The sequence below is a fragment of the Pyrgilauda ruficollis genome, unplaced genomic scaffold (assembly GCF_017590135.1).
Source record: "Pyrgilauda ruficollis isolate IOZ18807 unplaced genomic scaffold, ASM1759013v1 scaffold16, whole genome shotgun sequence".
In the NCBI taxonomy this organism is placed as follows: Eukaryota; Metazoa; Chordata; class Aves; order Passeriformes; family Passeridae; genus Pyrgilauda; species Pyrgilauda ruficollis.
The window spans coordinates 4,655,771-4,682,009 of record NW_024514764.1 but is presented as its reverse complement, the minus strand read 5'-3'; the positions used below and the strand labels follow the sequence as shown (position 1 = coordinate 4,682,009).

Sequence of the window (26,239 nt, the reverse complement as noted above, 5' to 3'; positions counted from 1 at the left end):
AGTCCGGAGAGAGCCCGTGGCCCTGGGCTCTGTGAGCACAGACAGGCCCTGCTCTGTTAGCAGTCAGTGAGAGATGGATTCTGCAGCAGATCCAGGCCACCTATTCAAGTCCAGGTTCTTTTGGCACCCGTGAAATTGTCTGACAACTTGTGAGCAGGCAGAGTGCCATGTGAGCAGATGGGCTGGCTGTCCTGGCAGCCAAGAGCCTGGGATGCTCAGCTGGCAGAGGGGAATGGGAGCACAGCTCCTCACTGCTCCTGTCCAAATGCCTGTCCCTCCTGAAGTTACCCTGGGAAGAGCAGGCACAGGGGGTGTCTGGCACGGGCACAGGGTGTTTCACAGCAGAGATGATACCTCCACATCCTGCCCTGGGCTCCTGCTACTCCATCACCGAGGACGAGGCAGTTTCTGAGATGCTTTCAGCCCGAGCTCCCCTCTGGGGACAGCTGGCACCTGCCACCATCCTGTGTCCGCCAGAGACTCAGCTTGAAGGCAACAGCATAGCAATTATTTTTTTAACTACCTCTGCTAGGTGGTTTTGTATGAGAAGTGAATCCTGAGATAAAGGGATTAAAACATCCTCTTCGAGGCTTCAGGAATTGTCAAAAGGACTTTCTCCAGGGAGGGCCTTAATGCTCATCACCCTGAGGGGCAGCTCTCCTCACACAGGCATGCACTGCATATGATTGACACATCATTAATTAACTGTTATTAATTAACCCCATAATCTGAAGGGATGGGGAAGGAATTCCTAGCAGGGCTGGATCCTGTCATTTTTTTGAACACTGGGGTCCCCTGTGCTGCTGCATTCCCACACCCATCTGGCTTTGGGACTGAAGAAGCTCATAAAGAAGTCAGGAGTAATGAATGGTGTTTTACAGGCCCCCATCAACTGCCTTCATTTCCTGGCAGCCACAGTTCAAACAAGTTTTGCAGGAGAGCAGCTATTTGTATCTATTACTTGGAATTTAGAGGAGAAGGAAAATGGAAAAAAAACCCAAACTGAAGAATTGGTTGTTGCCTTTCAGACTCCCCTTGTTCCCTGCTGTGTAGGGTGTGATGCTGTGAAGGATAAAGGATCTGTCCCTGATATAACACAGGTTCCACGTGTCCCATCCCTCCTATTGGAATGGTTGTGCTACATAAGCCCAAAATTAGGACAGGAAACCAGTCCTGCCTCTCCTTGTTTACTCCACCATGATTCCCTCCCTCCCCACGGCTCTCCAGCCCCAAACTGTGCTGAAGGGCCGAGCTGCACCCAGAACAGCAGCACAAGGGACAGTTCTTCTCCTGCTGGCTTCAGCTGGGCTTTTTTTGGTGTCCTTGAAGACTATTTTGCTCTCATCATCTTGAGCCAGCCTATTTCTTGTGCCAGTTCTGCCTAGTGACCACTAACAATGTCCCTGTCAGGCAGCAGCATGATTATAGCTTTATTTCACTAATTTTGTCTGCATTTGCCTTTCAAGGAGCAACAATGCAGCGATTCTGTAGTCTAAATGTGGCCTAAGGGCAGAAATTGCCCTGTTTGCCCACAAACACCAGATTCTTGGGGTGATGCCAGTCTCAGTAAGACATCAGTGGTGCTGATAAGCCAATAATCAGAATCACTGAGCAGTGCTTTGCTGATGTTCTGTTCTGTGTCCAATATTGTTGACCCTACACTTTTGCTGTTCTGTGCTGCATCCTTTGGCAGGTGAAGGACCTTCTCAGTGATCAGAATGGTTCCTGGGCTGCAGGAGGAGCCCAGACCCCTGTTGCTCTTGGCATGGCTGGCTCCTTTTACTCAGGGTTGTAAGTCAGTGCTCATCCCTCCAATGCAGCTCCAGGCCCAGCAGTGTTAATCCTGCCATTTTGTGTCTCTGCAATTGGGAACAGCCTCCTGTTGATGACATCTGAATCACATTTTTAACAACAATTTCCTTTGTTATACAAAATGATGCCAAAGCAAACACTGGTGTTGGAGGCTCACTGTCTGGTTTAAATAACACGGACCTTTAAATGGATGAGGACTGTGAATAATTTTAATGTAGATCCTGGGTTTGTGTTGTTTACTTGCTTGTTTTTGAAGGATTTTTTAAAAATAATTTTCCCTGGCAGTGTAAGCCTGTCACTCTTGCAGTAGGACAGTTTGGAAAAGCTCCCTGATCCCTCTTAGCTAATTGTACTCTTATTATATTATTGGATTCTCTCATCTTTCCCTTCTCCTAAAAAATATATTGAATTGCCTGGTATTGCACCAATTCTTTATTGCAATGTCTTCTAGATTTAAAAGTTACATGTATTGAAACTGTTTTGGTGTTACCAAAGCTATTCAATATCCATGAACGTAAGGAATGTATTTTCTGGCACTCAGCAGTGACTCCAAAGCCCCAAAGAATTACACTCAACAGTCCTGAATTTCAAAGCCTGACATCACTGCAAGCAAGGAATACGAATCCATCAACAGGAGCAGGATTTTAATTGCTTTTGAATGATTCTATAGAAATCTAAAATTGCTTTATGGGATAAAAAAAAAATCCCAATTTTTGTCTGTGAAGAGGTTTTAATTCTGGCGAATAAAATAAGTGGTTTCTGGAATAATACAAGATTTTTTACCCTCTGACTGTGTAGCTGTTCCTCCAGCCCCTGCCTGCTGGGATTTTATCCTTGAGCAGTGAGACATCAGAGTTCATCAGATATTATACATGGCAATTGCCAAGCCAGGAGAGGCTGTTTGGTGGCTGGAAGATTTGTGCTTCTATTGCATTCACTGTTAAAAAATGAGACCACCTGCATCCTTTTGCAATGTGACCTTCTCTAGCTGGTCATATGCTGTGTTTTCTTTGTGATCTGATCTGATTTTAAGGGTAATCAAAGACCAACAGTGCTTTAAAACGCAATAATACCTTGACTCTTCTTTTACAGTTTTCCTTTCTTTTTTTTCTTTCCCTCTCTCTTTTAAACGAAAGGAATGAAAACCTTTGCAGATGTTTCTACATCTGGCTTAGCTTCTAGTTACATGCATCCTCAGGGAGTGCTGGAAAATATTACTTCTCCTGTTTAGAAGAGAAGTAAATGAGTCATATTTTCCAAAATAGTTTTCAAGGAAGGGGATATCAGAAGTTGTTTGTATTTTCCTGTTTAATAGACTTAGTGAACACTTAAAATCTGGTCTGCATCAGGAGAGGAGCAATACCAGGGTGTGAGTGCTTCCTTTGCCTTGGCAGATGGCAAAAGCCTGCCCAGCTGGCAGGTGCCAGGGCTGAGCCCCCCAGGGATGTGGCAGCCTGAGGGTCCTTTCTCTGTCCCACCCAATTCTTGCATGTGGGGTCAAATGCTGTGGCCCTCCTGGCCTGCAGAGGAAATAAAATCTGCTCTCTCGTCTCATCCCAGCATTTTGTGTGTGAATAAGGGAGGAGTCACCTTCCCCTCCCTCAAATATTTAGGATGTCCAAAGATATCCAGGGCACCCAGACTGGAGAGCACAGTGGAGGCTGAGACCCTGAACAAGCCTCAGCCTGGACACAAAAAAGTTGCCATATCCCCCATGTCCACCCAGAGCAAATTACTGATGAGCTAAACCTTCTCAAAGGTGTTCAAGGACATCAACAGACATGGCTTGAGTGGGGCCATAGCAGCATCTAATAGGATACTAATATTAGGATACTAATATTACTAAGGATGTAATATTTCCTCGACCAGGTATGGAAAATATTGCTGAGCTTGTTTCAAGGAAAACAAAACAAGACAAGGCAATCCAGTATTTTCTATTTTATTTAGCATTACACTTACAAAAAGGTGTTTGGTTGCAGCATCTGACATTCCTTCCTGGTATTTTCCTGGCATTTAAAGCCTTTAAATATTTTTAATTGTTTTCAGAAACAAAACTAGCCATTATTGTATTTTTGAAACACAGTAATTTTGTCCTTTCTTGCCTAACCGCCTATCTTAAAAATACTTTTTAAACAATTACTTTTAAATCGTTTTGCCTTTAAATTGACCATAACAAACCAGACAGATCTCTTCAGGATTAATTTTCCATCTAGCTGAAGAAATTAGCTCTTGCTTTTTCCCTCCCACCTTGAAGCCGTGCTAAGATGGTTACCTGGATACCCTGCCTGTAAAGGATGTATGTGCCGAGGCAATTTAAATAGCCTGATTTGTCATCTAACTGCAGACATCATTAGCAAAGCATTATTTGGCTGGAACATTGGAGGCTGAACGTGGATAACTTCTCTGTATTGAGGAAAGATTTAATTTAACCACCTTGTGACCAAATATTGTCTGTCTTTAATGCAGGGCTGCAGCAAGGCTGGTGTGAGGAATGTAAGAGGTATCTGGGTGGGAAGTTATTTTCCTGTGGTGTATGACTATTGGGAATTCATTCTGCACCAGGAGGAGGACAGCTGCTTTTAAATTTGTTTGGCTCAGAATCTACTGGTTGGTTTATTTTGGGGCAAGGAAATAATTTTTGTGTCAGGGAGGGAAAGAAGGGAAGAAAATATGAGCCTGGCTTTTCTTTTTTGCTATGTAACTTTTCTTCTTGTCACAGTCTCCATTTAAATTTATTTCTCTGGTTATCATCTCTGGTTTTAAAATGGCAATTCCATCAGGATGGAAGGATCCCTATAAGCAGGTTTTTAAAAACAAGCTAGTGAAGTTACAATAATGTTTTGAAATATGTGACAGAGTGTAAAGCAGAAAATAGTGGCCCTCTCTGATGACACCTGCATGTCAAAAGGCAGAAATTGGCATTTCCTTGGAATATGACTGTGGAGCATGGTCAGGGACATAGTCTGGCCATAACAATAAGGAACAACATGTAAAAACAAATCTGAGTTTTAGGACAAGTGCTTTTTTATTTCTCAGATCACTTTTTAGTTTAGGACTGAATGTAACATAACATTTTAAGGCTCTGACTGAAATCAGATCATTTATTATTGAATCCAGTATTATTTGAACAACTCAGCTGGAGTCTGGTGACAGGTTCCACAGACCTGCAGCCTCCCATCGAAGGTAATTCTGCAGCTACAGCTGAATTGCAGAAGCACCACAGTTGCAGAGCTGCCAATTATATATTCCTGAACATTCTTCTTGGCAAATCAACTCCCAAATCATGTTCAGAAATCATATTCTTAAATGAAGCACGGCTGCAAAATATTCTGCTGATCTATGGTGCAAGTCCTTTTCCTTTAGTCATAATTGATGTTACAAAATATTTTATGGCTTCTGTCATTAGTATTCCCAATTGGTTCAATCTACAATTTATCTCATGCTGTAAAAATGCTAAGAATTTTCTACTGATTAGCAGCAACAGTAGGGCATGTTTCAACATTTATCAACATGGGGTATTTTTGGGTGGGTAAGGAGTCTTTTGTCTTTGAATTATAATGTGTCTAGACATTCTGCTTTTGTTACAAATCTAGCAAAATGAAGATGCCTTTCAGGTAGTAATTAAATTCTTTCAGTGACATAAAGTCTACTGTGCACAAGGCTTCAGGATAATGAATAGATTTATTTCCAGGAAATCTGGAGTATTTTCCTTGCCATTTGTAGGACTCAGCATATAAATAATGCAGGGCATGCTGTGCTGATTTTCAGTTCATCCCAGGAAATTATGCCATTAAAAATGCCACAGTTCTTTCAGGCACACACAGACACAGCAGGTAAAGGGAATATTCATGTGATGAACAGTGACAGAAGCAGCATTAGCTAATGCATAACCTTGCAAAGCACCCCTTAGACAATGAAATTGTTTGCAGTAATTATAGTGTGGAACGAGTCTGTTGTTTAACTTATCATGGCAGCCAAACTGTGATCCATCAAAGTGGCTCTGAATTTGTAACCCAGGGTTAGGACTTGGAAGTGCAAAAGAAGGGGAAGGGAAATGAAGAGCTCTGGAGCCTTCCCTGCCACCCCAAACACACACAGTCAAGCGTGGTGAAAATGGAACTTCTTTTAAGCAGTTCTGGAAATGTAAGCTCCCCATAAATTCCTCACAGCCTTGCTTTTGTCTGTGAGCATATGTTGCTTTTTGAAATCTAGAATTCTGGTGTTAAAATCTCCCCTCTACAAAGGCAGCCGTGGCTCTTGCAGTGCTCAGAAAGCAAAGATCACTCAGTGTGTGGAAGCAGCATCGTGTCTCTGCTCACTAAGGTGAGAGTGGTTTGTGTGTTAGAAAAAGGAAAATTTGCCATCTCCCATCCGTGGGCATTACTTATGCATAAGCAGACCTTTAGTACGTGTTGCAAATGGAAATCAAGTACATGATGTGCCTGGAAGGAGTTTATCCCACTATTTATGGGCTGATCACATTTGGAGCTAGAACTGGCTCTGTTATTTTTAGTTCAATAACGTTACAGTAGTAGTCACATTTATAAAGAAGCGAGAAAATTCTCCTGCAATTGACAGACCTTTCTCTCTGGGTCTCATTTCAAATCTCAGTGTCCCCACACTCCGTGTCCCCGAGGAGAAGCTGACTGCCACATGCCTGTGTGATTGCAGGTCAAGGAGTGGCAGCTCAGACACAGATTTAAACTAAACAAAGCAGCTTTGTGGGTCTTTGTGCCTTTCCTCCTTCCCTCCCAGCCTGCTTGAACCACATGCTCTGCTCTGGAGGTGGACCACGGCTGTTCTTTGGCATCCCAGGACAGGTTTTCTGATCCCTCTGAGGTGATACCTGCATGGAGTGCATGTGTTTGACCAGTGGTGTTGGAGAAGATCTCTTTTCAGAGCTGGAGTTGGATGGAACTGGCACAAAGGAGCTTTGTGCAGGAGGGAATTCAGCTGGGCACAAGGTTTGCTGTGAAAAGTTTTGGCTAGATCTCTCAGAATAGTTCAGAAAGAAGAAAAATCTCACTTTTCAGAAAAAATAAAAAGGCCTCAATCTTATTTCTCATCTTTATTTTCATGATAAAAAACAACAATTTCAAGCTAATGGTCTTTGATAAGCCTCGAGAAAGAAATTCCAATAATTTTAAAGATGCAGATGTGGTACATAGGTACTTCATTAGCATGAATCATTGTTCTTTCTTACAAAGAAAAGGAATTGAAAACCATTAAAAATCATGAAATAATAAGGGAGAGGCATATAATTTAATATGGTCATCTATTAAAAATGCACATTGTGCATAAATAATCAGACATATCAGCAGGGAATCCACAGCCATCTAACAACTAAGTTGCTTTGCAGTTGCCATCTGACCTGTAGATAAGTGGAACCAGTGTCTTCATTAAGCCTACAGAACAGAATATTAATCATTAGCAAAACCAGCACTGCAAGATGAAGCGGAACTCTTGCTATGTCCCTGGGAGCTGTGTGCGTGTACCTAATGGCAGGATTTAACTATTAAGGTCATATCAAAAATAGATCTGCTATTTGTCCACGAGGCTTACTGGTCTGCTACAAAGGCAATCAGATTTAGGATGTCATTTAAAGACCTATTGCATGTTCTGGGAGGAAAAGGTGTAGCTGGAAATATGCCCTAAAAGACTTGACTTCACTTGGTTTGTCCTCTTATTTTCTCCTCTGGGTGAAAAGGATTTAGAACAACTGAGTGTTTAATTCTTACAGGATTTTATGAAAACAGTGTAGTTTTGTTTTTTTTTCTGTTTTCACTGTCCCCACTGCTCTGGCCTCTGCCCCTGCCAGAGCTGGGTGGTGGGAGCAGGAGGGGGCTCCCTGGCATTCCTGGGACACCTCATCCCATGCTCTCAGACTGCACTGTAGGTGTGAAGTCCCTAAGTTGGAGAATGTGACATTGTGACATCATAGCACCAGCATATGGAAATCAAAGGGTAGAGTTAATATTTTTAAAGAGGTGACTAAAAGGATCTGTATATGTATAAAAAATGAAATGTTAAATTTAATCTTCTTTGCACCTTTGGGTCATTTTCCTTGTTTTCCTGGAGGTGAGCAAGGAACCCACTATATTTTGTTTCTTTTGGTTTCTTCTTCCACCTGTTTGAATCAATGAGCTGATTCAGTCTGGAGGTGCTCTGGCTGGCTGTAACTAATCCTGTAATACTTCCCTGACATTCATATTGATGTTGAGCAGTTCTGTCAATACAATCACTTCCTATGAGGTGCATGGAAAACAGCACACAGGGGGAAAAAAAAGAGAAAAAAAAAGCAGGTTTAATTCTTGCCAGTATTTGTGATAAAATGAAGATCTTCACTCAACTTTATTGGAATTTACTCAGGCATTTGGTAATAGCAGCTTATTGGAGATTGCTTAAGGAGGGAACTCAAGGGACCTGTAATAAAACACAAGAAGATGGCTTGTGTATTCTTTGCTGTCTGAGATCTCAGGTCCTGAAAGTGTCAGACACTCAGTGTGCTCTAGACAGAGCTGAAATTCCAATATTAATTTAAGATTCTTCAGCCCCTGCTCTTCCTTAATCCTGCATTATCCGCCTTGATATTGGCAAGAGCAGTGGAGGATATCATGGGTGTATTCAAACTAAATGCTAAATCCAAAGGTTATGCCTTCTGTCCCCCTCATCCAGGCATGGATGAGAACGGGGTGTTTGCTCTCACAGGTGGCTCATTCAGTTATTTGGTTGAGTCTGCATCTGTTCCACAATCCTCTGGAGTCAACAGGAAGCTTTTCCCATGAATTCACTGCATTTACATTTGAGTACATGCAGGCCAGGTCCCAGTTTATGAACTGGCTCTGTCTTTCCTGATCTAGTTCACCTTGAACTCATGGGAAACCTTTCACTGAGTAGAAGGAAAGTTGGATCAAACCCAGAGGAAAAGCAGTAAGTGCTGCAGGAATGGGACAATGAAGTCCAATGGTTAAAGCACACAATCACTTTGCTCTGCCATTTACTTGTCCTCACAGTAGGAAAACTGAAATACAAGTGTCCTTGGCTTTGGGAAAAACATCATTCTGTCTTTGAAATCAAACTGCTGTGGGCTGTGCACACACACAGCTATCACACTGTAAATACAGTAGATAAGCTTCACATTTTGTAGACATTTAAACACAGTTAAAAATCCAAGGAGAGGTAACCAGACATTCACTGTTAGAGAAAAGCAGCTGCATGTCATAAATCCGCTCCATAAAAGAAGAAAAAAATCTGGCAACAATATCATTTCACTAAAGCTTTTACTGCACATCTTTTGCAGAATTTTCATCCCTTCTCTTGTCCTCTATTCTTGCCTCTTTTTTTACGTGTTGTTCTTTCTGAGCTCTGCTTTTTTTTTCATCAACCCTCTCACACTTTATTAAAATCTCCCCTTATCTTACCAAATATCCTCAATGTAGATAGACTTTAAATCAGCTGAAACAAATGTCTAAGAGTGGGGCAGGGGAGCACACCTGTTTCACATTGACCACTGGCTCAGCACAGCCAGAGGGAAGTGTTCCCTGTGTCTGCCTGCACACATACACACACACAGATCCCTCTCTTTAGCTCCACTCCAGCTCTGAGTGGGTGCATTTTTGCAACCCACCAAGCGTGAATATTGGTCTGCACCTCGAGCGTGGGAGTTCACCGAATGATTGCACTTGATGGGAGATGTGTGTATAAAACAGTGATTGCCCTGAGCAGCCAAGCCAGCCACAGCTTTCCTTCCTTGCAGTGCCATGGAGATCTTCCCCTAACATCCTTTTGCTCTTTATCTTTTCATATAGCATATTATTCAGAGATTACAATAGGTCTTTTTTATTTTTTTTAATTTAAGGGGAGAAGTTTAGGCCAATACTGAGCCCTTTTGAAATCCTGCATCCAGTCATTTTAAGTGATTCTCCTCCAAAGCTGCACCTCCATTTTTTCCCTAAAATGCTGTGTCTATAACTGGGATAAAAGGAGGAGAAGGATGATGCTCTGTGGCAAGCAGGGACTATATTTGCAGCTCCCCAGCAGCAGGGCCCACATGGAGGCCAGGAGGTTAAAATTCTCCTTCTCAGTGGAGGTGGAGAAGAGGGAAGAGATGCTAATATGGCTTGATTTTCCCGTGGGAATAACCCAGTGACTCCCTGTGGGCTGCAGAGCATGAACCCACCCTTCATGCAGACAGTTGTAAGCTTAAAGGACCCTGATGTGCAATTTCCACTGTAATTTGTGACTCATGTGGTGCCCTTAATATAAAGTGTGGATTAGCAGGGAAGGTTTCCAGCCTGGAAAAGGAGAAGTTTAGAGAGAAACGAAAGGGGTTTTTTTATAGGTCTGTAAAACAGTGTGATTATTCTGTGAAAAGGCTACTAAAAAATCTTCCAACCAAGTACGCTCTTCCTCGTGCAATAAATGAACAACCAAGGATGAGGAAGATAGAGTTAACTACATCAGATTTAGCCAGGAAGTGAAACATTTGAGTTAATACCAAGATGATCCAGGTCTGTGTTCTACTTGAGAAGTTAAGGCATCCTCTGACTGAGGCTGAGGAACGCTGTTCTCAAGTTGTTGAGAGGTTTAGGAGCACCCAGGAATATTTGCACTTGCAAGTCACCTTGGCAGCCTGCAGGCAGTAAGTAACTCCTGAGAAAAGCTCAAAGTGGTGATATCAGCACATTGCCAAACATGTAACCCTCTGCAGATGGAAATAATCCAGGTGGGAGATGTGTGGGTGAGGGGAAATCAGCCTCAGAGGTGTACTGATCACCTGCAGGGCTTTGCAGTGGGATGGGGACAGTGCCAGAGCTCAGCTGGGGGATGGCCAGCAGCAAAGTGCTGCTCCATTTTCCTTGTTTAGGCAAAATTCTGGTTGGGAAGAAAACACATGAGAAAATGAGGGGTTACCCACGAACTGCAGAACCACCTTAGGGCAAGGAATAAATTGGGCACTCTTCACAGAGATTGTGTTTGCTGGCAGGAGTGGTAATGAGGCAGGAGTTAAAATAAAATAAATGAGGAAACAGAGAGGTTGCACAGTTTGCTTTATTAGAGCAATGAAATAACCACACCATATCAAAGCAGTTCCCTTTTCTTTTGTAACCATGAAGCAGTCTGAGGCAGGCAATTACACCTCCTTTCCAGCTCAGAGAGGCACATCACCCTTTGCCACGAGTTAAGGAATGTTAACAGCAGCAGGAAGGAGAGTTCAGGGGTGTGTGTGCTTTACTGGGAACTCACACCTCCCAGGAATTGGAAACACTCAGTCCTGGGAAGCAATTATCTCACAGGAACCACATGCCTGCTGTCCTCAGTGGCAGAATTATGGAAGGGTCTCAGGATCTGGGACTGAAGCAAGCTTGAAAAGCAAAACTTGTGGTTCTCTGGGTGAAAGTCCCCTCTGATGGGCAGAAGGATGGGGCAGCAGTGCATCCTCTGGCCCCTCTGTGGGGTATTCTCAGGGGAAATGATGTGTGGTGGCTGGGGCTGAGCTGTCTGCTGCCACTCAGAAGGTCTGGGTTTGCAGGAGGAGGTTGCACAAGATGCTCTGATCCCATATTTCTCATTTTGTAGTGAAACTTTGATCTACATAGCTGGTAAAGCAGCTCTACAAATAGAATGTCATGCTCTTAAAATAATGGTGCACACACTATGTAGGCTCTGTCCCACTGATGATGTTGATGGTAGTTATTTGTCTGAAGTCTTGGGCACTCAGTGCAGTTCAGTATCCATCAGCTCTTGAATGGCAAACTGTAAATATAAAGCCAAAATTGTTTGAACTTTTGCATGGGCAGGTGGGAAGGGAGGAGGGAGCATGATCTTAGTTACTGGTTCTGGTTACTGCTTTTGGGTCCCTGGGACAGCACAGCTCTCCTACACAAATGCAGAAATATAGGTCAGCCATGACACAAAACAGTGAACTCTCAAAGGATTTTTCACTTTTATTTATTCTTCTGAGCCATAGGTTTTATTCCTGTTACATGATCTTAAGAGCTGCAACACTTCATGAGTGAGAGGGAGGCACGGGGTGCAGAAATTCAAACTCCCCACTACAAATTGGAAGAGGGAGCCTGGGCCAAATGTGCTGAATAGAGAGTGCAAACACTGTGGTTCTTCTAGAGGTGTCAGTACAAAGTTCAGACAAATTTTGGCCTGGAGAGGAGAACGTTGGGTCTGTGCATTGTGCTCATGCAAGTTGCTCCTAGGGCCCTGTGGCCCCTCAGCACATTCCTCCACCTGGCACAGCTCAAAAGGCATTCCAGGAACACAAGAGCTCACAAAAGTTGCTTGAGCCTTTCTAGATCTCTTTGTGTTTGCCTGTGTGGGGCAGGAGACACACTGAAAGGCAAGGTTTGAGCCTCATCTCACTTACAAGGAGTCTTGATCACACCGGGGACCTGCAGGCCTCAGGGTCAAGCCGGAAGGTGACATATGGGGCCTACCAGAGCCCATGGCCAAACTGACCTGTGCTTTTGGCAGAATGCTTTTTGGGAAATGATTTTTCCCCAAAGGAAGTGTTCTCATGGGTGGAAAGAAGAAGGAGAAGAAGGAGAAAGAGCCGTTCAGAGTGTGGCAGTGGCCAGGCAGAGTGGCCAGAGCTGCTGCGGGGATCTGGTGCCGATCACCGGCTCGTTCCTGCAAAGTGCTGAGCACAAAACAGCTCCGAGGAAGGATTAAGTCTGTGCTTGACTGTCAAGGACACACAGTTCACTGGCTATATGTGTGCCCAAAGTTAAGCATGTGCTTAATGAGGCTCGAGTGCTTCGCTCAGGGCAGGGCTGAAGCCTTAATAGCTCCGTGTTTTTGCAGCTTTTGCTGAAAAACGGGGCTAATATTTTCCTGCTTCCTGGGAGATTTTGAGGACAAACTTACTAGTATTCATGGTTCTCATAATGATAGCAAGGAAACTCATGAATAAAAAGGAAGAAATTATGTATCAATACATCAGTCTCTCAGTAATTACTTTTTCCAACCTATAAACCTATTGTGAACCCAGGAATTTCAATGGGCACATACATCACGTACAGGGAGAAGAAAAAATCCAAGAAGCTGAAAGAAACTTGAGCTCTGCTATGCTTCTAATATGTTTAATGTTATTGTTCCATTAAATCCCTACCCTTAATGACCCCAGACATATTAAATAACATTCTCAGGGCTGAAGAAATGCTTCAGACTTCTAATTTTACTCATATTTTTTCCTCCTGTGCTCTCAGACCTCTAGAAGTGTTATATATACATATATATATATATTGAAAAACCTCTGTAGAAAATACTCTGCAGCCTTTTTCCTGAAGGGAGGCTGCAGGTAACTGGGCTCACATGGAGCTCTGTTTGCTCTTGACAGTTTTTCAAAAATAGTTTTTGCAGCTGTATCATTTTTCATGTTTGCAATTTGTGGTGAGCAGACAATGTACAGTGGAGCCTCAAAGGGATAAAACAAGGGGAAGGATGACAGATAGCATGGGCTTGGCATGGCAAAAATGCTCACGCCACTTGCTTAAGAGCACAAAGGAATCTAGGCCATGCAGGGACAGAAAATATTCATGGTACTATAATTTCTTAATGAAGATGTTTTTAAAAAGACACAAAATATCACTGCAACACCTCATTAATGACATCTCCTGCTTTTTTAATTGCTGTGAGGATTTTTTTCTCCCTGCTGTGATAACAGCATTGACCACGTTAACATTGGCACTGGGAACTCTTTTGTTGTGCTGTCAAGTACCTTTTAATCTTTGAATTCTTGTATGTCAAGTCAAGTTTCTACCTCAAGGATGAGCCAAACCTTATTTCTGGGTCAATAATTTTGTTTTATCTGCAGAGTAAATTAGTGACAGGAGCTTCCCAGAGCTTGCCTTTCTTTTCACACCGTGACTCATTTGTTTTTCTGTGCAAGCCCTGCTTGTTCTGGATGATGGAAAAACATTTCTACCCAACAAGCACTGCCACTTAGCCACTGTGGCATCAGTGTTCAACTGCTCTCTACATTCCCTCTCCCCACCAGCATCTCAAGGAGGGAGACAATGATGAGATTCAGCAAGTCCCACCTTTGCACCCCTGTAATTTCTGGGGGTGTGTGCTGTCTCCTGTGCAATTCACTCCAGTAAGGATTGTAACCCTCCTGCTGAGCTCCCTGGACAGGGGCAGACTTCTCTAAACCAGGGTGTGAAGACCTGAGCTTCTGATTTTGAAAATACACATTTCAGCCCCTACTGCTGGCCAAAAGCAGCTGTGTGTGTCAATGCTTGCAGCAGAAGCAGCCCTGCAGTGGTTGTGAAAAGCAACTTTATTTCCCTTACCCCAGCATCCAGGGGGGCTGCTTTTCCATAATGACTGAGACCAGCCCCATCACGCTGGAAAAACTCATCTCACCTCAAATATTTTTTAAACTTGTGTGCTTTCCAACACTGTGCCTGCCTTTTAAATGTAAAGATTCCTTAAAGAAAGACAAAAAAGCTCCTCACTAGTGTTTGCAGGGTGCAGGGGAAATACAGGCAAATGTTACAAAGCATGATCCTACTTGTCTGGTCACATCATGTCCAAACCGCAGCAGGCAGTGTTAGATATTGCTGTATCTAACAGCAATAGTGCTGGGTTATACATTGAATCCCTCTCTGTACATCCGTCTGGACCTGGCTAGCACTGGAGCTCATCTCTCTGGTTTTGTAGGGCTTACCTGCTCTGTAACAGCATTTCATTAATGTGGCTTTCTTTACAGCCACCTCCTAAATAATAACAACAACAAGAATAAGAATAAGAATAAGAATAAGAATAAGAATAAGAAAGGATAAGAATCACAACAGCCTGTGAATCTGACCAGCTCAGCACCCAGCTCACCCCATCTCCTCAGCCACATTCCCAGGGGACAGGAAGGGGACCAGTGGCTGTCACACCAAAAAGCATGGGTGCAGAACAGATCCTGACAAATGTGCTTACACTAATAGATTTTTTTCCATTTGCTTTTCCCGTGGTGACAGTCAGCTACTTATTGGGCAGAGCTGGAAGTGATATTCTGAATTGCTGAAGGAAATTTTCCCAGTTGACCAAACTCTTATATGTTTTGTGCTGATCAAAGATTCTCTTCATGTCTTATGCATTTGAAAGCACAAAAGAATGAATGAGAAAAGAGCTATTCTTCTGAGCTGGTAGACAATGAAATGATGATTGGTGAGATTATGCCTTGACTTTACTGTCAGCACAATGTCAGTAAAGGCAGCAGTATAGAGAAGGTGCATTTTGAGATATTAATACCACTAAAAGAAACAGAAAAACCCCCAAAAAGAGGAAAATGTCTGGGTGTATTATTATTTTTATAGTTTAGTGGAGAATAAGATGAATTTTTCATATTCTTGGATCATATTATTTGCCCTGATTATTCATTCATCCCTTCATACCATGTCTGCTTGTGTAGGCAGGGGTGGTAACTCAAAGTTTTGCTTAGGTGAAAATCTGCTTTTTTATATATATATATATGTATATGTAGACATCTAGTGCAGGGGATGGCAGGAATCTTCCGCTGGTGCTGCTCCTAGCAAGGGACTGACTTTTCACAACCTTATATATATATATATATATATATATATATAAAATGTATATGTAGACATCCAGTGCAGGGGATGTCAGGAATCTTCTGCTGGTGCTGCTCCTAGCAAGGGACTGACTTTTCACAACCTTTTCACAAATGCCCTGACCTGTGTATTAGGAATTAGAGGTTGCTTCTTTGTCTTCTATCAACAGTGCTGGTTTTAATGGTAAAGCCTAAAATAGGCTTCCAGGGCTCTGGGTTGGTTGGATTTTTAGTGAGTTAAAAATGAGTTAATTGTGCTTAGTAAAGAAGGGGCTTCTGAGCTGAGGAATCTGCAGTCTCAGGGTGTTAAGGCTTCATTCCTAGGCCTTAGCTTGGGGATGCTCTTTTCAGGAATGGGAGCCAGTAGCTCTGGTGTGTTTGTCACATGTATCCCCCCTCAGAAAGGCACTCCCATCAGCTCCAGCAGGTGTCTCTGGGATGGTTTTGCCTTGATCATGGAATGAAGGGAGCGAGCAAGGCTGGAAATAAGCAGGGGAGGAAGGCCAGCACACAGGAGGGCTGTAGCTGTGTGATCACAAAAGTACATTTTGAAGATCATGTTAAAGCAATGTCTGTCAAGAATGGTTTAGTTCTAGCTGATCTCACCCTGGGGCCAGGGGATGGGCTAGGTGACCTCCTGAGCCTCCTTTTGCTTTTCCACTGGAAACAGAAAGAAAATCCACCTCAGTACGCTGTGTCCCTGTGGATTTTTCTCCCTCTTCCCCCTACTGTCCTTCTGTGCCAGGTAACAAGATATTTATACACACAAATGTGCTTTCAGAAGCTTTTTGTTATTCTCTGCATAAGTTTATGGTTTATATTAAGCTAACTGGTCCTTGAGCATGTGCTGTTGTCAAGCTCTCTCCGTCTGCTCAGGAGAAAAGCACTCGGGGGCTGGCACAGAAGAGCATGATCTGGGTATTTATCCTTTTGGCAGTTTGCTAATTATTCCTATTGCTATCACATCCCTGCTCGAATTTCTGTCTCTCTGCCACAGTAAATATTCTCTCATTTTTTTCAAGCTGCAGAGCTGCTACTTAAACTGGAGGAGCCTGAATATCCTGCAGGGGCCCATATTGTCATTTGGTTGATAGCAGTGAAACGGGCCAAACATCCTTTCTGTACCACTCAAATTGCATGTCTTTGCATTCCTGTGTTGGCCACTCATTTTCTGGCCCATATTCTGCTCTTGTAAACAGCTCCTATCATCCCTGGGAGTGCTCTTTGTAGCACAATGCTTTGATAAAGCCAGAGCCATCAGCTGCCAAGGCTCCATAAGGAGTCAGAAATAGGCACCAGATATCTCTGCTACTGTAGATGTAGCTGCATTAGCCATATCATTTCTCGTCCTAAGGACTTACTGAGCCATTAAAATGTATTATAAAATTAAATGGTGTTTTTTCCACCTGTTCTAACTGGTGCCAAGTGCACTGAAAACCCTCCCAGAGGATACAACTCTGCATGCAAAATCTCAGTACCCTCCTAAGGACTGCAGCTGCCTCAGAGAGACACCTTTTTTATTTTTTTTTTTTTTTTTTCCCCATGGGCTGCCTCCTTTACTTAGAATAATAAGCTTTAGATGATCTCAGGGCACTCTAGATCCCCCTGCTGCACAATCCAATTTGACATAAGTGCTGCATGGAGGGGAGGGAGGGAGAAAATCTTGCAAGCAGACACTGGACTTTCAGTCTGAATTTCCCATTAGTACAAAGAAGAAGTTCATCAGTGGAGGCTTGGGAGATTTCATGCCTGTCTGTGTTGGAAGAAAGGTTCACTGGAATTGATGGAGCATCTGTGCTTCCGTGGTGAGCTGGATCAAGGGGCTGCTTGTGGAGCTTCCAAGTGCAAAAACTTCCCAAGTCCATTCCAGGCCATAAAATCATTGAAAAGCAGCAAACTGCTGAGTGACCACCTTTTAGTCTTGCAGTAACTATCCTTTTAGTCCAGTATTAGTTATATTTTATCACTTAGATAACACTGTGTATGAACTGTTAAGCCTGCAACTGGGCTTCAGGACAGGTATTTAAGTGCACCACAGGAAGAGAGGAAAGCTGCTTTCCAAAGGAGAAGAATAGCAACCTATAGCTGTGGGTGGACCCAGTTAATCTCCTGTTATCTGTTCTGATAGCCAAATTATGCTCCTATCAGTGTTAGTCCTGTCCCTGCCAATGCAATACAAAGCCTCACTGGTTTATATCTCTTAGTGAGTTTGCTGCTGCCCAATTCCCCTGGCTGGGTCAGGCAGGGGCTCTGTCTGCAAAATGGCCTGACCCAAGCAAACCTGCTCCCTGCTGCAGCAAAGCTCCTTGTCGTGCTCCCTAATCATCCCTAATCCCAGCAGCTGATTCCCCTGATTATGTGTCAGAACATGAGGGTAGCCTGTTTAAAAGGAGCTGTTTTCCAGCAGCAGCACTTCCTCTCCTTAGCTCAGGGACGTGGATCTGACACAAGAGGTGTCTCAGAGATGGCTCTGGACTGCAGCATGGGAAGACAGCATGTGTCTGTCAGGATAACACTTAGCTCACTTTGGGCTCTTTGCCCTATTTTCTAGCTTTCTGGCTGCTGTACAGATAATAGAACCCCTCCAGAGCAGAGGAAGTCTGGCACTGAGCAGGATTCTTTCGAGTAATGCACGGCCCTGGCAGGTATTAATCCTGGTAGCTTAGGCAGGTGTATGCTAGTGATCCTGGAAACTAAACACAGATTTAGTGTGTAAAGGTTTAGTTTTTATCATACTGTTTTCTGAAATACCAAAGTGTCTGCAGAGCCTGCAGTTGCCCTGTGGTGATTTGGTTCATGAACAGCAAAAAGAAAACTCCTGAGAAGTTATTAATGTTGAGGCTGGGGGACCAAGTGAAAAAAGGGAAAAAAAAAGTTTACAGAAACACTGAAGAGAAGCTTGAGACTTTACAATTATTTTTGAATACAAATCACTATGTTGATTTATCCAAATACTACTGAACACCAAACCAGGTCCCAACCCTAGCTAGAAAGAAGCTGACTCACCAGATTTATTCATGACTGTTCATTTATCAGAGCAGCTTTCTCTCTTCTGTTTGTAAGCATGACTCACTTTTATAGCCACCAGATCAGATCACAGTTGCATCTTGTCTTGTGTCAACTCAAACGTGTCCCTGTCCTATTTAAAATCATTCTTTCCTTCCTGTGTGTTTCTGAGTTGTTCCATGGTGGGAAAATCTTCATGGGCTTTGATTTCCCCTTAGTTCTTACTTCTTCCCTACACGTGTTACCGTGCTGATTTGTCTTTTCCTCCTGCTGTAATTGGGCTGGTGCCACCATGTAATTTTTAACTGTGTGCAGTATCAACAGACCTCCATCTGTCTCTCCTCCAGAGCTTTCCAGCCTGCCGTTATAAATATCTGCCAAATCCTTCTCCAAAGAGAGGATCACCAGATTCCAACTGTTTGCAAAATAAGAGCCGCTGCCAGAAATCCTCTCCCACCGTCTGCAACCTGTGCAGAACCTGTCCCTGCTCAGGGTGGGATGGCACTGCTGGCACTGAGGAGCTCAGACTGGAATTCATTGTCCCTTAGAAGTTGTGGTGGTCTCTTTGCTCAAGTATCTCATTATATGTGTTATTTTATTAGACAGTAACCTTCAATAACCATCAGATAACAAAATCAAAATTACTTGTATGTAAGGGTGGGGTTTTTTCCCTTTTAAAATGCAATTCTGATTTAAAACAAGCATTGGTGTGGATCAGTTTCAGTGTTGTTTTAAAAGGTGTTTTACTTCACCTGGAAGGGTCTGGGAGTTCATTCCCCTTTCCCAGCCTGTCGCTCTGGGGCTGAAGACTAGTTACCATGATTGAAAGCTGGGGTAACAGATTGGACTTGCTGAGAGAAGTTTGAACTTCCACCTCTCTAAATTTTTACATCAGAATAAATCATTAGAATTAGCAAAAACCAGACTTAATTAGATTAAGCACAGTTCAAAAAAAGAGGCAATTTTTAACATGGATAAAATAAAATTATATATCAATGCACTTGGATAAAGTAAACATTCCAGATTATGATGTACGTGCCCTTTGACACTTGAAGCCGTTCTCATATCAGTCTGTTAATGGCATTGGTTCAGAGCTCTGTTAGACTCATGTGGCTTTGTGAGTCCAGTTGTGTGTTTCTTGGGCTACAATCCACACACATGTTAGTGTTTGCTGGTGGTGTGTGTGCCAGCTTGCTCTGGCTGGGGAATTCACAAGGAGCCTCTTCAGGTACTGCTGCAGACATCAAATTAAAAATAAATGTCTGCTTGAGTAAAAACCTGTCTAGTTAATATTAGATCCAAGAAACCAGGTTTCTTTTATATCCGTGGAAGATTGCAGTAAGTCAGCACAAAGGATATTTCAAGGTTGTTTCAGGAGAAGGTTTCATGTTTGGATCTGCTACATCTTAGTTCTGGAGAGCTCTGCAGAGGAATATAAGGAAGGTAAAGCATCTTGGGAGCTTGGTAAATTCTCCTTCCAGTCTACTTTCTGAATAACATGGTATTTTCAAGAGGCAGAGAAGTGGGTACCATGTGTTAGACATGGGCATGGATCATGTGAAAAGTGGCTTTTTGTAGAGGGAAGCATCTTAAGCACTGAAGAAGCTTGGACATTAGTTTCATGATGTCTCATCAGGTTAAAAAAATACTGGTATTTCCATTGTCTAGATTGCGCTGTGGATTTGGTGTCCATTTTTGAAGGTTTTAGGGCAATCAATTTCATTACTTCCTTAGGAGAGTGTGCAACCATTTAATAATACATTATGACAGCAGGAAAATGTGTACAAACAAGCCTGAGCCTGCAGGACAGTTGTACTTACTCCCAAATGAAAAATATCCTCAGCCCTTGCCGAGGGTGGCACAGGGAGCAGTGAAAGGGAGCAGGGGCTGGGCTGGGCAGGGCTGTGCTTGCAAGGCTGAGATCCAGCCCCCAGTTCAGTCTGATTTTCTGCAGCAAGGTTTTCTCATGAAGGAACAGCCGTGGTTTCTTCTAAAGTGTCCAGGAGATAAAAAGCAGATGGCATTTATTAGCTAATTAATATTTTCTGCACCTTATCTGCTGTGCTTGATGTGTGTAAAGTTTCTGAGGTGAGGATTTGTTGAAGAAATCAACCCTTTTAAAATCTGGAGAGGAGGGAAGGTTACATACAAATATGTAATTTTATGGCCAGCAGAAATAGGTTAATCTTTTTACTTTGAATTAATATTCAGGGCTCATTCCTTCAATTTTTTAAGGGAATATGCACAATGAGCTCGCAGTTCTCCTAACTCTTGTCTTGACTGCTTAGTGCATTGTGTGAGGTGCACACCCTGTCCTCTTTGTGGGTGTGCTCCTTCCCCTTTTGCATTTCTTATGGACACAAAGCAAAATACTGGTTTGTTTGTTTGTTTGTTTGTTTGTTTGTTTTTTTTTTTTTATGCCAGGCTCGCTTTTAGCTTGTGTCCTTGTGAACTCTTGGTGGCCACAGCAGCTCCCTGGCAGGACTTCTGCCAAGTGCTGGCCACCTCCATGACCCTGCTGTGACAGTGGTCAGTGCCATTTTACCAGAGCACCACTGGGGTGTTTAAGGTCACTCTGACCTTGAGTTCTATGGGACACAAGATGAATACCTTGATGTTATTGATCATTTCATTCAGGGCAAGATAGAGTACCTTGCCAAGATGTTAATATAATAAAAAGGAATGTCTGAGAAAGGATATGAGGCTTTCAAACCCTGCTGGGTTCACAGCAAAATCTTCATACAGCCAAAACCCACAAAACTTATCTGGTTTTTCCAGCAGCTTGGAGAACCCCAGGTGGGTTTGTAGGCAGACAGCATCTCTGGTAGTCACAGTGGTGGGTATTCACAGCTTCAGGACCCCAACAACCCCAAAATTAGGATTTCAGTGGAGGTTTGAGCTCTGCACCAGCATGATCCCAAAGCCTCTCATGCACCAAGGTCCCTGTGTAGAAGCTGTATTTTAATTGCCAGCAGGCAGCACGAGTGACACATGAGCTGTCAGCTGGGCCACCTGTGGCAGCAGGGAATGAGAAAGAGCTTTGTTTTCCTCTTCTGGAGAGCTGTCCTCCCTTGCAGATGCTCTGCAGGCAGCACTGCTGTGCTTATCTCCCTCTGAGGACTTCAAAACAGGTAGAGGTGGGACCCAGATGTTGCACTGGTCAGCTGCTTGAGCTGTGCTCCATCCAAAAGTACTGGAAGTTGCTTGAAGTGAGATAAAGATTTGCTCCTCTCTTGCACAGAGCTTTGTATTTTCCATCTACTGTGGTGTGGAAACTTTAGCCTTCCTATTTCCAGTCTTCCTATCAGAACGACATTTTTTATTCATTCTTAAACCAAAGAAACAACAAATTCTGCATCCTCTCTCAAGCCCAGTCTTGTTAATGTTCTTTGAAACATGACAAGTGTTGTGGCCATCAATCTGCAATGATCCCCTTCCTTCTGAAATGAGAAAAACATGTCACTTTTGGCTCTAAGTAATACAAAGGGAGAGGCATATTCTAGATGGGAGCTGCATGGCTGCCAAAGATGAAAGAAAAATGTTATTACTATTGGAAATTTCATAATTACAGTTAATGATAATTTAATGAAATGACATTGTCTTCACAGCTATCGCTAATGAAATGTTTGAGAGTGATAAAATAGATCTTGTTAAATAGAGCGAGAGTTTTGAGTGGAACAGCTTTGTGACAGCACACTGCCTGCACAAGTCTTGAATTTCTATTTTTTGTTAGAGTAGCTCAAAAAAGAAGATAAAATGAAGGCTGCATGGCAAATAATGCACAAATGAGGTATTTGAAGGTCTTCCATTAAGCAAACAATACTGAACTCCTGAGCAGCATGTTGATGACTGAGCACTGCTCCTTAGGAATGCTAACCCTTCATTAAAACACTTCCCTTGTTTTCCTTTGCAGGCAAACCAGAGAACAAGAAACCCCGCCTGACTTTTTTTACTTCTCAGACTATGAGAGACATAATGCAGAAATAGCAGCATTTCATCTCGACAGGCAAGTGGAACAGCTTTACAGTAAAAGGGGAAATATTGTGATAAGTTGCTGCACTTGGCGATTCCTGTAACTGAATTACTTTTTTAAAAGGGGAAAGTGGAACAAAAGTGGGCAAATGCCATGAATAAATTAAATGGCAGATGATGAAAGAGTAAGTTAATAATTAGGAAATGTGACTTACTCTGGGAATGAGAAACCTGGCAAAAAGAAATTCTCAAAAAGAAAGTTTTATTGAAGAGAAGCTGAGAAATTAATTTCCCTTGTGATCTTGCAGTACATACGGAGAGCACCCATCTCCCAGGCAATGTGCCACATTAGTGATGGGAGCCCGGCTCACCCCAATTAACTCCAGGGCACAGAGATCCAAACGAGCCCTGGGCAATGGTGTATTCAGAGAGGAGTCCTTGAGATGGAAGGGCGTTCTGGTTTCACAGCAAAAAGCCGGGACTGTCCCACATCAGGAGCATATTTATGCCACAAGTTATTGGGAAGGAGAGGGCAGTGGTGGTCATCTCATGCTCCTGTTGCTGAAAATGTCCCCCCTCCAGAGTTAGTGCAGAGGATGTTGGATACCCCAAGACTGCAGCCCTCCCTCTCTGCCCAGATGAGGGGTGGGAATTGCAAATTAGTGATTAGCAGTATGTCTGGAAAAAATGGCATTTCACTGAAGTGTCTTTCACACTCTGAAAGGCCAAGAAACATAATTTTGAAAGTGCAAAGCTTTGGGGCCATGAATTATTTGGGGGTTTGTGTAGAATTGCTGCCTTCTGGAATGATGACTGGGATATGGGAATGTGTTGGTGGGTGGCACAGAGTAGATATTCCAGTAAGAGCCAATCCTGATCAGATCCTTCAAGGATCTTCTCTGTTTCATTGTTGTTGACCTTGGTGTTGATCCCTTCTGCTTTATATTTCATATTGCCGTTTTAAGCAGATGGTGCTGTAGAAAAAAACATCAGTGGAGTTCCTACGGGGGGTGTGTTAAATATCCACACACTAAACAGTTGCTTAGTGTGTGGAAAAGCAGTTGCTACCCAATGAAGAAAATATGAACAGCAGACAGTAGATATAAAAATCCTGCCTATGGGGAGACTTTGTATGGGGTCCTTGCTCTTTTACTGCATCTAATAGCAGTGCTTCATAGGGAGGTTTTTATGATCTGTGAAGGTGGGGGAGTTCGGGGTAGGGAGAGGCTCTTCTCCCAGCCTTTGCCCGTGGGAAGATTTTTGGTCTCAGGGAGATTGTTTAGGTTGGTATAAGGGTATTAAAACAGAAAGGAGCAGAAGGAAATAAATCAAACACATACTAAGGCTGTCAGAAAAAGAATTACATGGTGTTTATGGAGGAAAGAGGCTGAAATCCCATTCCCCAAGTCACTTAAAAACTGGTGAGCAAAATGCATGTCGTAACAATCATGAAGTAGCACAAAGTGAAAAAATAAATTTTTGCTGTCTCTGTTCTTTGGAATTGTATGTATCTTCATTTTTATCATGGAACAATGCCCTCCATACTTTTCTTGTATTTCACTCCATACTACATAGGCAATGCGGAGCTCATCAAATTCAGGACATATTTCGTAATTCATGCTATGAGGAATTATCCACTTTAAAGTGATGGGCTTTACACTCCTTAAAGACCACAGATAAATGTGCCTTCAGAGTGTAATGAAGCTTCCTAAAACCTATAACTCTCATTACACTTTAATCCTTTCCATAACCCATGTCTCTTGTGCCTGTTGCAGGATCCTGGATTTCCGGCGCGTGCCCCCGGTCGCAGGCAGACTGGTTAACATGACGAGGGAAATACGAGATGTTACTCGTGACAAGAAGCTGTGGAGAACATTTTTCATCTCACCAGGTAGTCCTGGAAATAACTCTCTCTTCTCTCTATCCCGCTGAACACATACTTAAGGAAACGATGTGTAGATTGCTTAATTGCTCAGATATTTCTAATAAAACTGTCTTCTAGACCTTTGAATAAAAATAAATGTGGAGACATAGCTTACAAAGAAGACTTTATTGTTTTGAGTTGAGTGCTTTTCCCCCTTGACAAATTATCTGCAGAGAGAGGCTTTTATGTTCACCAAAGCAGTGTATTCAAAAAATGTTTTATGTAGAACAATTTCTAATGCAATTTCTTCTGGTGCTTTCAGTTTACCCAAACCCTTATTACCCAGCCCATTAGTTATTCAGGGTTTGGGTTTTTTTCCCTACTGCAATGTGATCTGTCACTTCTGTTGGTCAGATGCATTTATTTCTGGCTTTGACTGGAGTACCAAACCTAATTTCTCAGAGCCATTCAGGTTTTATTACAACAGAGTTTGGGCGAAAAAATCAGGAAATAGATATGTAATATATCCTGCTTCCAGCTCTAATTCTCTGTTGGGCTAGAAGTGACCTGAATTGTTCCCAGTCCTCACTCTTGCTTCAAGGGCTGACCCAGAAGCTGATACCACTCACTCCTCAGTCTTTCACACCATTTTGTGGACCTAGTCAAGGATGGAGATCCACAGGGTGGGAATTCTACAAGCACAGGATAAAACCCTATCCTGCTCACCAGAATATACAACTGGAATAGGGAAAAATGGGCAAAAGATGGGAAAAAGTGGTAACATCTTTTATTTAACCTCTGGGATGCTGAGATGGAGAAATTAAGGCTCAGAAATATTTAAGTTTGTTCTTACATACAGAATTTATGGTTATAGGTTCAATTTAAAGTACAGTGCCATGTTCCAGTAGTTTAATTCATACTGTTTCAGCTGTGTGCAAGTGTGCTTTGCTGATCTGAGGCTGTGACTTGTGTAAGAGGCAATCTGGAGCAGAAACCTCTGGAGATCTCTCCCTTGCTCTGTGTGTGATTGGCCAGAAGCTGTTTATCCCAGATCCCTAAAGTAGAGATCCAAAGACTTAATTACAGTTTCTCCCAATGTAACTGTAATTTATTGCTGTTAGCTAGAAACCAGAGCTGTCATTGCTGAGCTTTTGCTCTTAAAATGTTTATCACACTTTTCTGATCCCCAATAAAGTCATTATTACGGCTGTTATTTTTAGCTACATATTTATGTTCAGCTCTGCAGGACACAGTTGAGCAGACAGTTATTTATTCCAGGAACTTCACTTGTAAATTACATTGCATAATTGCAGAAGGTTTCATTTTACCCAGTACTATGAGCACTGCAATTATGACCACTGAACATGTATTGTCACAGTTACAGTGACAATACATGTTCACCAAACCTGGTGGACACAACATTTCTGCATTTGCCTTAGTTGCTTTCCCTCCCTCTTTGTCTCTCTATACTCTTTTTTGGTTTTGGCTTGATTTTTGTAGGTAAAAATGTGCAAAAAATAGCAAAAAAAAAATCTTTTGACTGTGCACAAGGTGCTTTGGCTCACTTTAAACATAAGCCATTTTATTCCTATTTTGTCAAGTAAGATGTGGATTAATAGGTTTGCTTGATTTTTAGTGTTCCTAGGTTATATTTCAAGACTTAAGGATGAACTTGAATTACAAAACTGTTCTCAAGTACTGAGCAGCTTACATCAGCCAGAGCAGGGCAATACAGAGTTAAAGGCTGCTAGTTCAAATGAAGATCTTTATCTTGCCATTATGAAATTCCAGACATCCACACATAATCCTTTATTCAAATTTATTTAGAGGTCTCAGATAAATTCAATTAAAATATTTGATTAACTATGAATCAGGCTTTTCTGGAGAGTAAAATGCTCAAGCAATTAATTTTTCTTTCCATTTTACATTTCCTGAATCAATATACTTTGGTTAAATCACGTTGGTTACTTGTCAGACTTCTTCCCTACAAGTCCCCAGCTTAATTAGTCAGA

General features: G+C 42.5%; 1 protein-coding gene across 1 annotated transcript in view; it reads left to right on the top strand.

Annotated features, from left to right (window-relative positions):
• The window catches only part of FAM20C (FAM20C golgi associated secretory pathway kinase), a 57,557-nt gene that overhangs the window by 21,888 nt on the left and 9,430 nt on the right, over window positions 1–26,239 (top strand). The window contains 2 exon segments of the mRNA XM_041462768.1: window positions 22,305–22,397; window positions 24,139–24,254. Coding sequence (XP_041318702.1) covers window positions 22,305–22,397; window positions 24,139–24,254 — 209 coding nt within the window.